Here is a 14,297-nt window from a genome sequence, read left to right on the forward strand (position 1 = left end):
AACAAGATTGCATTTAATTTTACTTCAATATTATTATGTCAACTTTCTGGCATCTCTCATATTGTGGGATTATCTTCACAACTGGATTGTCATGTCTGCAATACCAGGGTACCTGCCCACCCACTGATGAAAGTCCAACAAGCCTTGAAACGGTGCCATCTGGGTGGTTGTGCCCACAGAATAAGTAACAAGTCTTCTCTTTTAGTGAAGCGTTACTTATTCGAGGTAGTGCAATACATGGCAACTCATTGTGAAGGAAGAGCACAATATGAGATACAGATAAAATGATGCTCTTCACACTACTAATGTAGTTTTTTGTTTAGGAGTTGTCTATGGTGTGCTTACACCAATATTATATACATTATTAATGTAGTGGCCATAGCCTTAACCATGAGTTGCCTTGCTGTTGTTAGTATTAATATTCTAAACATATGGCATCACCAAAAGAGGGTAATTTATCATTTATTTAAAAGGTTATACATTGCTGTCAGTCTTTTTGAGACTTAATGGTCTATCATCAGAGAGACCATTAAGTTCCAAAAAAGACTGATAGCAGTGTATAATCACCAGAGAGATTACAAGTGGTCTCGGGTGACAGTTCCCTTACAAAAGAATGGTAAAGAAGTTCAATGTGAGTCATCATGTAGTATATGAAGTTGGATTTTGAAATTATAAAATAACTAATGCTGGTTTCACCTTTTCAGAATGATGAAAAGTAGGATCTTGTCATCCTCAGTTGCATATTTAAAAAGCAAGGGATGAGAAAATCCTATTTTTCATCATTTTGAAAAGGACAAAATTAGTATTAGATGTCTTACAACTTAAAAACATTTTTTATGAAGTAGTGAACTTTTTGTAAAATTTCAGAAGTTGAATGGAAGATGGCCTAATACTTCAAAAAATTTTCATTTCGCGGTTGAAGGAAGGCAGACATCCAATAAATCTTCAGTTGGACACGTAAGTATTTGAATTTTTACCTTGTGCGAAAGTAATGGTTATATGATCATTTAACCATTATTTTTAATGACGATTATTTATAATGGACATAAAAGTTTGAATGGCTTTATTTTGTATAAAGTAAGAATTAATTTGTGTTTTAAAAAAAATGTCCTTTTCTTTTAGTAGTGTCACCCCCAAGTAACTTGCTGTAATCTTCAATTTTGAGGTTAAGCAATTAATTTTCCCCAAAGCTGGCACACTTTTAAGGAATATGTTCATATCAAGCAAGAACAATGACAAAAACTATGTTAGTCATTATAACATAACGACTATGTATTTTTTTTTTTTTTTTTTTTTTTTGTAATGATGACAACCCATTTGTGTAGTATAACTCCACAATGTGAGAGATGCCTGATGGTGTACAAGTAATTAAGATCACGTAAAAGTTTAGGGATATAAGTCTCAGGTTACAAAGAGGTTAACTAACGTATTAACCCCAGGGGCTCACATCTGGTGAGTATGGGCTGGGCACACCCAGGATCCTGACCTGGATATCATCATTCTTCTATTCTTGGCGATTCCTTTCTACTTCTGACTCTTGTTTTGTCTCACTCTCAGGGTAATTCAGAAACTTTTTTTTTTTTGCTGGTGCTGCATAAGCCTCAGGCTTCCTTGCACCATATGGCTAATAATAATAATGTTTGTGCAATAGCATTGTGTCTATATGTAGCCACCTACTAATCATTCCAACACCAGGTTACCTGCCCACCTGCCGATGAGGAACCAACGAGCTCTGAAATGGTGCTGTCTGGGTGGTGGTATCCACCAAGAATAAGTAACAATAGTCTTCTCCATTGGTGAAGCATTACTTATTCGAGGTAGTGCAAAAGGTATCTCACAATATGAGATATACTTAAATGATGCCATTTCTTGCCTACTTAGTAGTTGGCTACGTATAGACACGATGCTATTGCACAGATTTATACATTAGGTATTATTAGCATATGATGCAAGGAAGCAAGCTTATAAAGCATTAGCCAAAGAAAAATCCAACCACCCACATCACTTGTACACTGCCTCTGATAATTTGTCTACTTCCTTGAATTTATATAAACTGCCCTGTCCGCCTCCATAACACCAGATAGGTGCTTGTTTCAACAGTCAGGGCTGAAGGCAGACCTCTTCACATCTATCCTGTAAACATTTTTCCTCGATTTGATTGACTCCTCATGTATGTAGTCTGAGCAAGAGGAAGAATGCCATCAGCAGTGGGCTTGCTCCTCAATCCATTTAAAAACCTTGATCAGAACACCTTGCAGGTGCCTAGTTCCAGGACGCTGTATTTGTAGAAGTGAAGCCTGTCTTGATAAGACCACCCTTTCATTCCCTTCACCATTCTCTGCCCTTCTCCGCACCCATGGTTTATACTACAGGATAATCACTTTCTTGTCCTTGCTAGCGAAGTTCCTGTATATCATAGACATAGCTCTATGAGCTATCCTAGCAGATCTGTATACATTGCTTAGAGAACTTCATATCTGACTACAGAGTTACCCACAGGTCTTCAGTTTTCAGTGCCTTGAATATAGTACCACACAGTTGGTATGTTAATCTGGGAATACTGTGCTACCCATATGCAGTAAGTTGCATGAACTTCAACTGCCATTTCTCAGTCCATTGGTCTAATTTGTTTAGATCGTGTTGTAGCAGCTTACTTTCATTACTGTCTTTAACCACCCTGCCAACCTCTGTATCATACTTTTTTTTTTGTCATAACCAAACTTAGACTGATTAATGTCTAAGTTTGCATAAATTATCATAAATCATAAATATCATTAATAAATATAGAAAACAATAATGGGCCCAGCACTAAACCCTGTGGAACTCCACTAATAACATTAGTCCATGAAGGGCAGTGAGCCGACCGGGCTAGCCAGGTGGGTAAAGTGCCTGCCTGGCAACCCAAAGGTCGCGGGTTCGATTCCCGCCTCGGGCTTGGATCAAAGTACTGCAAAAACCTTGGGAGGTGCACTATGGCCACAGAAGCCGATGCGCCAACAACTACCAAACCAAAAAAAAAAAAAAAAAAAAAAAGGGCAGTGTCCACTCTCTTCTCCCACTCAATTATCTGTTTATTCAGAGACAGTAACTTTCCTTAATGCCACACTGCTCTGTTGTGAAAGCAGTCTTTTATGTGCAACAGTTTCAAAAGGGTTTCCTGAAATCTAAGTATATAATAACAAAATTACTTTTTTGAATCCAGTTCCTTCATTACTGCATTATAATATACAGTCAGATTGTTCAGACAAGATCTCCCCTTAAGAAATCCATGCTATGACTGCAGTATAATTGCATTCTTGTCTAGATGATCCTGCATTAATTCTTTAACTAGAGATTCCATTATTTTTCCAGAACAGAAGTTAAGCTAAAGGTCTGTACTTGTACTTCTCAGATCATTCTTTGATCTTGCTTTGCGAAATGGGGTTATTTGCACATCTCGAGTCCATATTGACCTTTTCTGAATTCAAAGATACTTTCATAATTATGGCTACGGGTTTGTTTACCTCCTTTGCTCGCGGGTTCGATTCCCGCCTCGGGCTTGGATCAAAGTACTGCAAAAACCTTGGGAGGTGCAATATGGCCACAGAAGCCGATGCGCCAACAACTACCAAATCAAAAAAAAAAAAAAACCTCCTTTGCTGCTTCCCTTAACATAAGTGGAGAATGATTCAAAATTTCTCTTCCACTTTTCTCTCAGTTATCACATCATTATTTAGCTCCCTCTTAGATTCTGATGAACTTCTGGAATTCTCCTCATGCATGAATGTAGATGCAAAATACCTGTTTAGTTTGTCAGCAACCTGGGCAGGATCATCAACAATTAATCATTGTTGTCAAGTGGATCAATGTGATTCAACCCATTTCTTCTACTGTTAATATAAGTAAAGAAATGCTGCAATTCTTGGCATTCTCTGCCAGAGACTTCCTGTAACCTGCCTAACCTCTTTTGTGACTTAATTACAGAATAGTTTATATCTACCAACGGCTTCGGTATTACCACATAATTCATATGCATCCCATCTTCTCAGCCACACGTGTCATCAGTTCATCTTATGTCTATTTAGGTCTAAGTCTGGAATGGTATTTCTTAGTTGGTATGAAAAGCCTAGAGCTTCTAAAATTACTTTCCTGAATAGTTTCCATTTTGCATTTGCTGCTGACAACATTATCACATGGTCTCACTGTACTGAATTTAAACTTTCATGGACCTTACAGATGCAAAAGCCCTTTCCTTTACCCTTCGCATAGTTATATTTTTAAGTAAGTCCCACATCAGCACATTGTGATCACTGCCAAAGCATCTTTTAACTGCAAGTTCTTAATGCATAAAGAGTTCTTGCTCATAATCAGTCAAGAGTGTTGTCTTCAGTGCTGGATCATGGTATTTTCGTGCCTCGGGCAGAAGGATTTTCGACGCCAAACTTACTAAGGATATATATATATATAAATTTTTTTTTTTTTTTTTTTTTTTTTTTATGATTTGTAAAACTTGCTCCACCTCAAAGAATGGTACCTTGGGCAAGAGCCTCCTAGCCCGTGCCTTAATCCGGCACTGTGCTTGTCTAACATACTGCTGTATAAAGCAGTCATTCAATAAATCCACAATCTTCTTAGTGTGTGAGTGTTCAACCCACAAGTTCCATTCAATATCTGTAAACTTAAAATCCCCCATTATAAGACATTCTGATATTTACTGGCCTACTCTATTTTTTTTTTTTTGTATGGTTGGTTTTATGGTCATCATTATAGTTATATAATTAGACCTATATCCAGCAGCCATTAACAACCCACTTCAGGATGGAAGTGATCTCAACAATTCATGTTGAGGGAAATGGATCATAATCTGCCATGCTGGTCCAGTGCAATTTGGCAGCTTGACCATATTTCACAGGCCGTATTAGTTCTATAACACACTTCTAAACTTGTTTTTGTTTTTCTATGACACCAAACTGCACATTGCACTGGCCACTGATATCCCCCTCATCCTGTCTCTCCTTTCCATACACATTATATCATTTTTAAATTCTGCATTTCTTATGTCTGAGTGACACCATATCTCTGATATCCCCACATTCAAATTTATTTGAATGTGGGAATGTCAGTATCATTGAGGATACCTTAAGGATTCTTGCCACAACAGCTGTTGTTAACAAGATATTCTGAGGATAGCAACAGTTCAAATGAGCGGGATGAGGAAGGTAGGGAAACAAGCCTAAACAATTTCAAAGGTTGTGTCACGGTAGTAAACTATAGAAGAATACTTAGTCTTAACTGTGGCTATAATAATGTCATGAGTGTTTTCAATAAAATAGATGAATTTGAACTCTTGGTTAGGACAACTAATGCTGACATAAAAAAGGCGCCTCCATAGCCAGGTGGGAAGGAGCAGCAGTGCGTAGCACACTCTTCTTGATTAGACCGGGGTTCGAGCCCGTCACCACCAAATACGGAGGATGCGGAAGGTCAGGGAATGACCACCGCATATCTCGGAGCAATATGGCCTTAGTTGCTAATGCTCCTAAAAACCAAAAATAACATAACAAATAACATAGCTGACATAATACAGAAATGACAGAAATGTGGTGCCACCTGGAAATTGGAGATGACGAGTTCCACTATGGTATGTATAATGTATTAAGGAACATAGGGGTACCTCCGTGGGTAGGAGCAGCAGTACATAGCACACGCTTCTTGATTAGACTGGGGTTAGAGCCCATGACCATAAAATATGGAGGATGCGGAAAGGTCAGGGAATGACCACTGCATATCCCCGGAGCAATATGGTCTTAGTTGCTAATGCTCCTAAAAACCAAATAACAAACAACAAATAAAAATAACAGGGAAGGTAGGAGGAGTGGTGGTGTCATGCTTCTTATCAAAAGCATCCTGAGAGCAAAAAGAGCTTTTGAAGAGTCTGAAGTTATGGCTGTCATCATAGTATCTGTATGGTGCAAATTAGTTGGCAGCAAAGCTATAATGAAACTGAGAGTAACCTACAGACCAGAAGATTGTGAAGAGTATGATGAGAGTCTCTTATGTGGAGATTATTGGGCAATCAAGTGTGAATGTCTTATTATGGGTAACTTCAATCTGCTCCAGATTGATTGGAATAACTGGGAGGGAAACTGATCACAGGGAAATTTTTTTTTTAAGTAAGCTAGATTATTATTTCTACTGAGAATATTCTTGACCTCATTACTCACGAATTAGATGACATCACAGGGCTTACAATACAAGAACGACGGTCAGGTAGTGATCACGCAGTCTTCAGTTGGAAGGTGAAGAAAGATGTCACAGTAGTTAAAGGTAAAGGCACGAATTTTTAATTTAGAGGGGACTTTGATAGTTTAAGGTGTTATTTGCGCATCTATTAATTGCGCAGATTGCAGAGTGAGGGCAAATACACTTGAATTATGGAATACCTTTTTTAAAGCAAAAATCACAGAAGCTTTGAACACATACATACCATTAATAAAATATTGCACGATGATGCCAAAATGTACGAATGCAGAGCTGGCCTTTCAAATAGAGCAGAAAAAGATAGCATGGTACAGCTACAGACTGAAAAGTACTGAAGCCTACAGCAGCTACAAGTTGATTTGTAATATTACCACAGATAAGGTTAGAGAAGCCAGGGCTGTGTATGAAAAAGCACTAGCTAAGAGAGCAAAGAATGGGGACAAGGAATTTTTTATGCATGTGAATACAAGGAAGAATCAGATCGGACCCTTGTACACTGGGAGTGGGAAAGTCTTAGACAACCCTGCTGATGTTGTTGAATTGACCAGGTATTTTGCATCTGTCTTTACCGAAGAAAGACCCTTTATGCTGAGAAGAGGTTGTACAAGTGAGGCTGATCCATATGAAAGTGATTTTGAAATTGCAGATGCAGATGACTGTTTATTAGAAAAACTTTCAAGGTAAGTAAGGCTCCTGGAGTTGATTTCATATACCCAGTAATTTTGAAGGAGGTTGCAAGGGAGTGTATTGAACCATTGAAGTTAATTATGAGGGCATCTTTGAACTTGGGACAGTCCATTTGGATTGGAGAAGTGCCAATGTATCACCAATACATAAAGGTAGTTTTAAGAGCAAAGTTGGTATCTACACACCAGTTAGTCTGACTTCAGTGGTAGGGAAAATCTTAGAGGAAGTGGTTAAGAGAGCACCACAGGGACATTCAGATAGATATGGCATTCTGAATATTGCACAATATGGTTTTATTAAGCGAAAATCATGCTTGACTAACTGTTTTGACACAGTTACTGACGAGCTGGATGTAGAAAACAATTTCAACATAGTTTATTTGGATTTTAGACCCTCATGAGAGTTTATTGAATAAGCTGGAACATGTTGGGATTACTGGAAAAATTCTAAGATGGATTGCGGGTGTTTGCAGGGCAAAAGGCAGATGGTTGTGATTAATGGATATTCTTCAGATTGGCAAAAGTCAGAAGTGGGTCCCCCAAGGATTGGTTCTTGGACCACTATTGTTTCTGATTTTTGTAAATGACATCAACTAAGGCAGCGTTTCCCAAGCATTTTTAGTCACGGAACACTTCATCTCACAATATATTTATAGAACACAAGTTTAGTGGGAGTCAAAGAACTCTTTGCTAATATTTTATTACATACGGCGCACTGTGCATCAGGAGCATCTTTATTTCCAACACATGTAAAGCTGAAATTCAAATAACTGTCATCATACTTTCGTTTTGGTCTTTTATTAGTTGGTTCCTGTGTTTTCACTTTGGATTTTTGGAGAATAAAAGGCTGTGATTGTTCATCCTCACTCTGAAATGTGACAATATTGTGTTCATTTTCATCGACCACAGTTGCAATACTAGAAGTACTTGCTTCTCGTTTTAAAGTTCCTTTTTTCAACCACAAATGTATGGTCATTTATTTTAATTAATAATAATATTTCAAAATACTGATAATTATCAAAAAAATATTTATACAAGGAAGTGAGTTCAGTTATGCTTACTAGTTTTATGCCCTACTATAGAACTAATCTCGTAATTGCAATTGCGAAGACAGTCCGCACCGCACCACCAGCACTGTGTAAACATGCAAGAACGTGTCAGTGGAAGGTTACTTCCACCTGAACAATGCGTGATATCGGTTTTCTTTCCCCTTTTCTTCAACCTGTGTCGTCATCATCAGCCATTTTCAATCCACTCCAGGATGAAGGCCTCTCCACCAACTTTCCAGTTCCTTCTGTTTTGTGCAATGGCCATCCATTTACTACACACAAACTCATGAATTTCATCTGTCCATCTCTGTCGTTGTCTTCCAGCTTTTCTTCTAGCTCCTCTTGGGTACCATTCTGTTATTTTCTTAGTCCATCTGTCATTGTCTTTGAGATATGTGTCCTGCCCAAGACCATTTTAGTTCTTTAGTTTTGATAAGAATGTCTTTTTACTTGAGTTTGCTGCCTAATCCATGTGTTTCTCTTATCTAACAGTCTGATTCCTAATATAATTCGTTCCATTCTTTGCTGTGTAGATCTCAACTTCTCTTCCATTCTTTTGGTGGTTGTTGTTGTTATTTGGTTTTTAGGAGCATTAGCAACGAAGGCCATATTGCTCCGGGATATGCGGTGGTCATTCCCTGACCTTTCCGCATCCTCCGTATTTGGTGGTGATGGGCTCGAACCCCGGTCTAATCAAGAAGCGTGTGCTACGCACTGCTGCTCCTTCCCACCTGGCTACGGAGGCGCCTATTCTTTTGGTGAGTGCCCAAGTTTCACTTCCATAAGCCATGTTGGGGAGTATACATTGGTTCATTATTTTATGTTTCAGACAAAGTTGGATATTGCTCCTCAGTATGTGACTATATTTTGTGAATGCTATCCATCCAAAATTTATTCTTCTCTTGACTTCCAGCCATTTATCATTATTACAGCTAATAACTTGTCCCAGATAAGTATATGACACCACATTTTCAATTACTGCTCCTTCAATCATATCCCTTTCTGTGGCATACTTGTTCATCATTACTTTTGCTTTAGCCATATTTATCTTTAGTCCAAAATCCTTATAACTCTGCATAACTGATTAACATTTTCCTCTAATTCATTGGGATCGTGGCTTGTGACCACAATGTCATCTGCAAATTGTAAATGGTGTAGGTACTCTCCATTCACATTGACTCCTTTCTGTGACCAGTCTAATCGTCTGAAAGCTTCCTCAAGGGCAGCAGTAAACAACTTCGTAGATATTGTGTCTCCTTATTGGACTCCTTTCTCAATTTTAAATTTACTATTGTCTTTGTCTAGTCTAATAAAGGAGGTAGCATTCTCATATATTTTCTTCAAAATCATAATATGAGGTATCTTTGCCTTGTCTTTCCAGTGCTCGAAACATTGCCTTATCCTGTATGGAGTCAAATGCCTTTTCATAATCTACAAATGCCAGGCATAATGGTGTTTTATATTCATTTACTTTCTCCGTTAGCTGTGACATTACGTGAAGGTGATCCATAGTTGAGAATCCTGTCCTAAAGCCAGCTTACTCTTTCGGTTGATTCTCATCAAATATTCTTTCTAATCTGTTAGTAATGACCCTTGTGAATAACTTTTAGATGTGGGATAACAAACTAATTGTCTATAATTTCCAATTTCTGATTTATCTTCTTTCTTATGCAGCAAAACTGATTGCATTATTCCACTCCTTAGGCATCACACCTTTTCTAATGTATTTTGTGAAGAGTCTTGCCAGTTTTTGTGTTTTTCTCTACAGTAACTTCATCTTCCCCCGGGGCTTTGTTATTCTTCATTTTCTTCAATGCACGTTCTACCTCATCAGGAAGGATATCAGGTATATTGTATGTGTTACTAATTTGTGATCCATCTTCCCCACTGCTGGCATCATTCCCTCGCTCCTTGGATAACTCTTTATAGTAGTCTTCTGCTATATGAATTATGCCTTCTCTGCTATTTATAAGTACACCATTGCTGTTCTTCAGTTTCAGTGTTACAGTCAGTCCTCGTATAACACGTGTTTACATTACACGAATTCGATCATACACGATTTATAAATAGGGGACCGATATCTTATATAACACGAACCGAATTTGCTTATGCACGATTCGCCTTTGTGTTTACAAGAAATGGCAGTCGAACGCAGAATCACCCCAACTGAACACAACACGATAGGAATGAAGAGAAGATTCTGAAAATGTATTTGTGTTTTATATCAGTGAAGGGGAAACACATTTCACCATAATAACGTAAAAATCAACACAATTCCAGCTAACGGTATAATCGCAAATGCAATTAGATAGAGTTTACTACCAGTTTATAACAGATTCCACTAGCGGAAACGCAACTGGAAATTGTTTTTATTGTTTTATGGTAGTAACCCCTAGAAATGTGAGGTGTTAATAGTGTATCTCTGCCTTTACGGTGTTGTTTATTCAGTTGCTACACGCCCGCGCAGCTTTGTTTATATGTATCAAGCGTGCCTCCTCGTTTTGTAATTGTGCTTTATTCCCTAAAAATGAGTAAAATACTTAAAAGGTGTGAAAAGGAAATGTCCTGGTGAAGACACTGCAGATTCACAGAGAAAAAAAAAAAAAAAGCATTATCGATAAACAGAGGCGGACTGGGTCAAAAATTCTTACCCGGGAAAATTTATAGTGGCCTCATACTATGGTTTATGGCCAAAATCACACAGGCCTCCGGCCCACCGGGGTTTCCCCAGTAAGGCTTATGGCCAGTCCGCCTCTGTAGATAGAGAAAAAATATGAAATTGTGAAACGCTTTGAGCGAAATGAAAGACCGTGTGATATTGCACATGTTACAGACCTAAATGAGGCAATGCCGAGAAAAAAAAAAACAACTTTCATAGCAGGAACAACTCAAAGTGTAACTAAAATCCATTAGATTAAGACACAAAGAATTGGAAGAGATACAATGGCTCTTTTTTGTTTGATTTTTCTATACAACTGTTTGGATAGAAAATCAAACAAAAAAACAAGTTTGCTTACGATAGAAGCAAAAGCATTGGCAATATTTTATTACGTAATAGTCGTAATAAAATACGTAAGTATTTTATTACGATTATTTATTGTGTTTGGTAGTTTTGGTTACAAATGTGTGTTCAATCTTCGGTGGTCGGCACCTAACCCTATTTTTCCCATAGGGCCTGTTGTTTATATTGCACGATTTTGCATTGCACGAGGTTTTCTAGGAACACAACTATCGTGCTATACGAGGACTGACTGTATTTGTCTCTCTGTATTACTGCTCATGGCTGCTGATTTTAAATTCTTTGTTTTCCCTTAATGCTTGTTCTACTTTTCTTGCATTAAATTTTCTTATGTCCTCTCTGAGTCTCTTTCTAATGGCTTTGCATAACTCAGTATACTCAATTTTCTCCTTGTCAGTTTATCTTGCTCTTCATTTGTCGCCTTTGGTTCATCATAAGTGTTTCTTGACTAATTTTTTCTTCTATGGATTTCTTTTTCCCTATAGGGTTTTTTGGGCTTTCACTTTCAGAAAGTTGTAATATTCCTCGTCAATATCTTGGTCCTGAGCAGTCTGGAGAAGCTCAAACTTGTTAAGTTCCAGTACGTACTGCTTTTTCTCTTCTGTTATCCCAAAGACCTTTGTATTATTTACTAGAGTCAGTTTTTTCCATTCTTTTCTTACTTCTATATCAAGTGTGCATCTTGCCATTCTGTGATCACTTCCAACATTTACCTTGTTCAGGACAGTAACATCATTCACAATATATCTTCTGTTAGTGAGGATGAAGTCGATTTCATTAGTTGTTAATCCATTTGGGCTCTTCCGTGTCCACTTTCTGTTAACCCTTTTCTTCAAAAAAGTGTTAATTACTGACGTTCCTTGAGATTCTGCAAATTCCACAAGTCTTTCACCTCTTTCATTTCTTTCATCAATTCCAAATTTTTCTATAGTTCCCCTTTCTGCACTGTTTTGTCTCTTTCCAACCTTAGCATTGAAGTCTCTCATAACGATAGTATAGTGAGTTTTCTGTTCATCTAGAAGACTCAATTTCGGTGTCCATTTCTTCCAGCTCTTCATCATCATGGCTCGATGTTGGTGCATAAATCATTATAACCTTTAGCTTATACCTCTTAGAAATCCTGAATAGCAGTCTTGACACCCTTGGTGATGTATTTTTGAATTCCAAAATGTTTTTTTTTTATCTTTATGGACCAGAAAGCCAACTCCACCTTCACTCCTTTCACTGTTTCCATTGGTGTACAGCAGATTTCCACTTGATAAACGTAGTGATTCATTTCTTCTTCTTGTTTCAGCCAAACTGATGATATTCCAATTCATGTTTTCTAATTTGTTTTCCAGCTGTAATATCCTGTCTTCATTGACGAGCGATCTTATGTTGTAACAGGCCAAGTTCAGTTTCCGTGCATCCTCAACCCGTGTACTTCAGGCTAAATCGCATAAGAATGGCATATTAGATCACTATGTTGCTACTTTTTCGTGTACGCATACTTCTCTAAGCAAAAGCCCGCCAAAATAAAGTGTTCTGCAGTCTATTATTAGTTGATGCCAGTACAGTATATTAATAACCGGGGAAAAAAATAATGTTAAAAATTAGAATGATACAAAAGTGGTGTATGCTAGAAATATGCAAAATTTTATTTATTATTTTATTTTTTTAATTATTAATTAGGATTTTAGCGTTTAGGGCATAAGCCTCGAGCTATGAAGGAGTCTAGACTATGTATAAATATAGTGCAAATGCATCAGGAATACATAGCTATATCTGAATAAATCAGATTATTAATAAAACGGCATCGTTTTAAGTTATATCTCATATTGTGAATACCTTCACAACGAGTTGCCATGATATTGCACTACTTCGAATAAGTAACGCTTCACCTAAGGAGAAGACTAATGTTACTTATTCTCAGATGGATACCACCACCCAGACGGCACCGTTTCAGGGCTATTTGGCCCTTCTTCGGTGGGTGGGTAGGTACCCGAGTGATGCAATGATGGCAAAACAGTTATGAAGTATAACTCCACAATATGAGAGATGCCTGATGGTGTATCATGTATTTAGACTCAAGCGTTTAGGGCATAAGCCTCGAGCTATGAAGGAGTCTAGACTATGTATAAATATAGTGCAAATGCATCAGGAATACATAGCTATATCTGAATAAATCAGATTATTAATAAAACGGCATCGTTTTAAGTTATATCTCATATTGTGAATACCTTCACAACGAGTTGCCATGATATTGCACTACTTCGAATAAGTAACGCTTCACCTAAGGAGAAGACTAATGTTACTTATTCTCAGATGGATACCACCACCCAGACGGCACCGTTTCAGGGCTATTTGGCCCTTCTTATATTGCTTATGCCCTAAACGCTTGAGTCTAAATACATGATACACCATCAGGCATCTCTCATATTGTGGAGTTATACTTTATAACTGTTTTGCCATCATTGCATCACTCGGGTACCTACCCACCCACCGAAGAAGGGCCAAATAGCCCTGAAACGGTGCCGTCTGGGTGGTATCCATCTGAGAATAAGTAACATTAGTCTTCTCCTTAGGTGAAGCGTTACTTATTCGAAGTAGTGCAATATCATGGCAACTCGTTGTGAAGGTATTCACAATATGAGATATAACTTAAAACGATGCCGTTTTATTAATAATCTGATTTATTCAGATATAGCTATGTATTCCTGATGCATTTGCACTATATTTATACATAGTCTAGACTCCTTCATAGCTCGAGGCTTATGCCCTAAACGCTTGAGTCTAAATACATGATACACCATCAGGCATCTCTCATATTGTGGAGTTATACTTCATAACTGTTTTGCCATCATTGCATCACTCGGGTACCTACCCACCCACCGAAGAAGGGCCAAATAGCCCTGAAACGGTGCCGTCTGGGTGGTGGTATCCATCTGAGAATAAGTAACATTAGTCTTCTCCTTAGGTGAAGCGTTACTTATTCGAAGTAGTGCAATATCATGGCAACTCGTTGTGAAGGTATTCACAATATGAGATATAACTTAAAACGATGCCGTTTTATTAATAATCTGATTTATTCAGATATAGCTATGTATTCCTGATGCATTTGCACTATATTTATACATAATTAGGATTTTTTACCGAACACTTGTTCACATCTTGTGGAACACAGTTTGGGAAACGCTAGACTAAGGGAGAGAAGGCTTGATGTCAAAATTTGCAGACAATATAAAGATTGGTAGAGTAGTTGATCAGTACCAAGCAGCATTCCTTCAGGGTGACTTGAACAGGTTGCAAGAATGGTCAAAAAAA

General features: G+C 37.8%; 1 protein-coding gene across 1 annotated transcript in view; it reads left to right on the forward strand.

Annotated features, from left to right (window-relative positions):
- SdhA (succinate dehydrogenase, subunit A (flavoprotein)) overlaps positions 1-14,297 on the forward strand; it is a 221,429-nt gene that overhangs the window by 15,600 nt on the left and 191,532 nt on the right. Inside the window, exon 2 of the mRNA XM_090376065.1 lies at positions 868-957. Within this exon, the coding sequence (XP_090232191.1) occupies positions 868-957 (90 nt within the window). The remainder of the gene's footprint in view (positions 1-867; positions 958-14,297) is intronic.

Source organism: Mastigoproctus giganteus, chromosome 6 (genome assembly GCF_048544385.1).
Source record: "Mastigoproctus giganteus isolate SK-2022 chromosome 6, ASM4854438v1, whole genome shotgun sequence".
Taxonomy (NCBI): Eukaryota; Metazoa; Arthropoda; class Arachnida; order Uropygi; family Thelyphonidae; genus Mastigoproctus; species Mastigoproctus giganteus.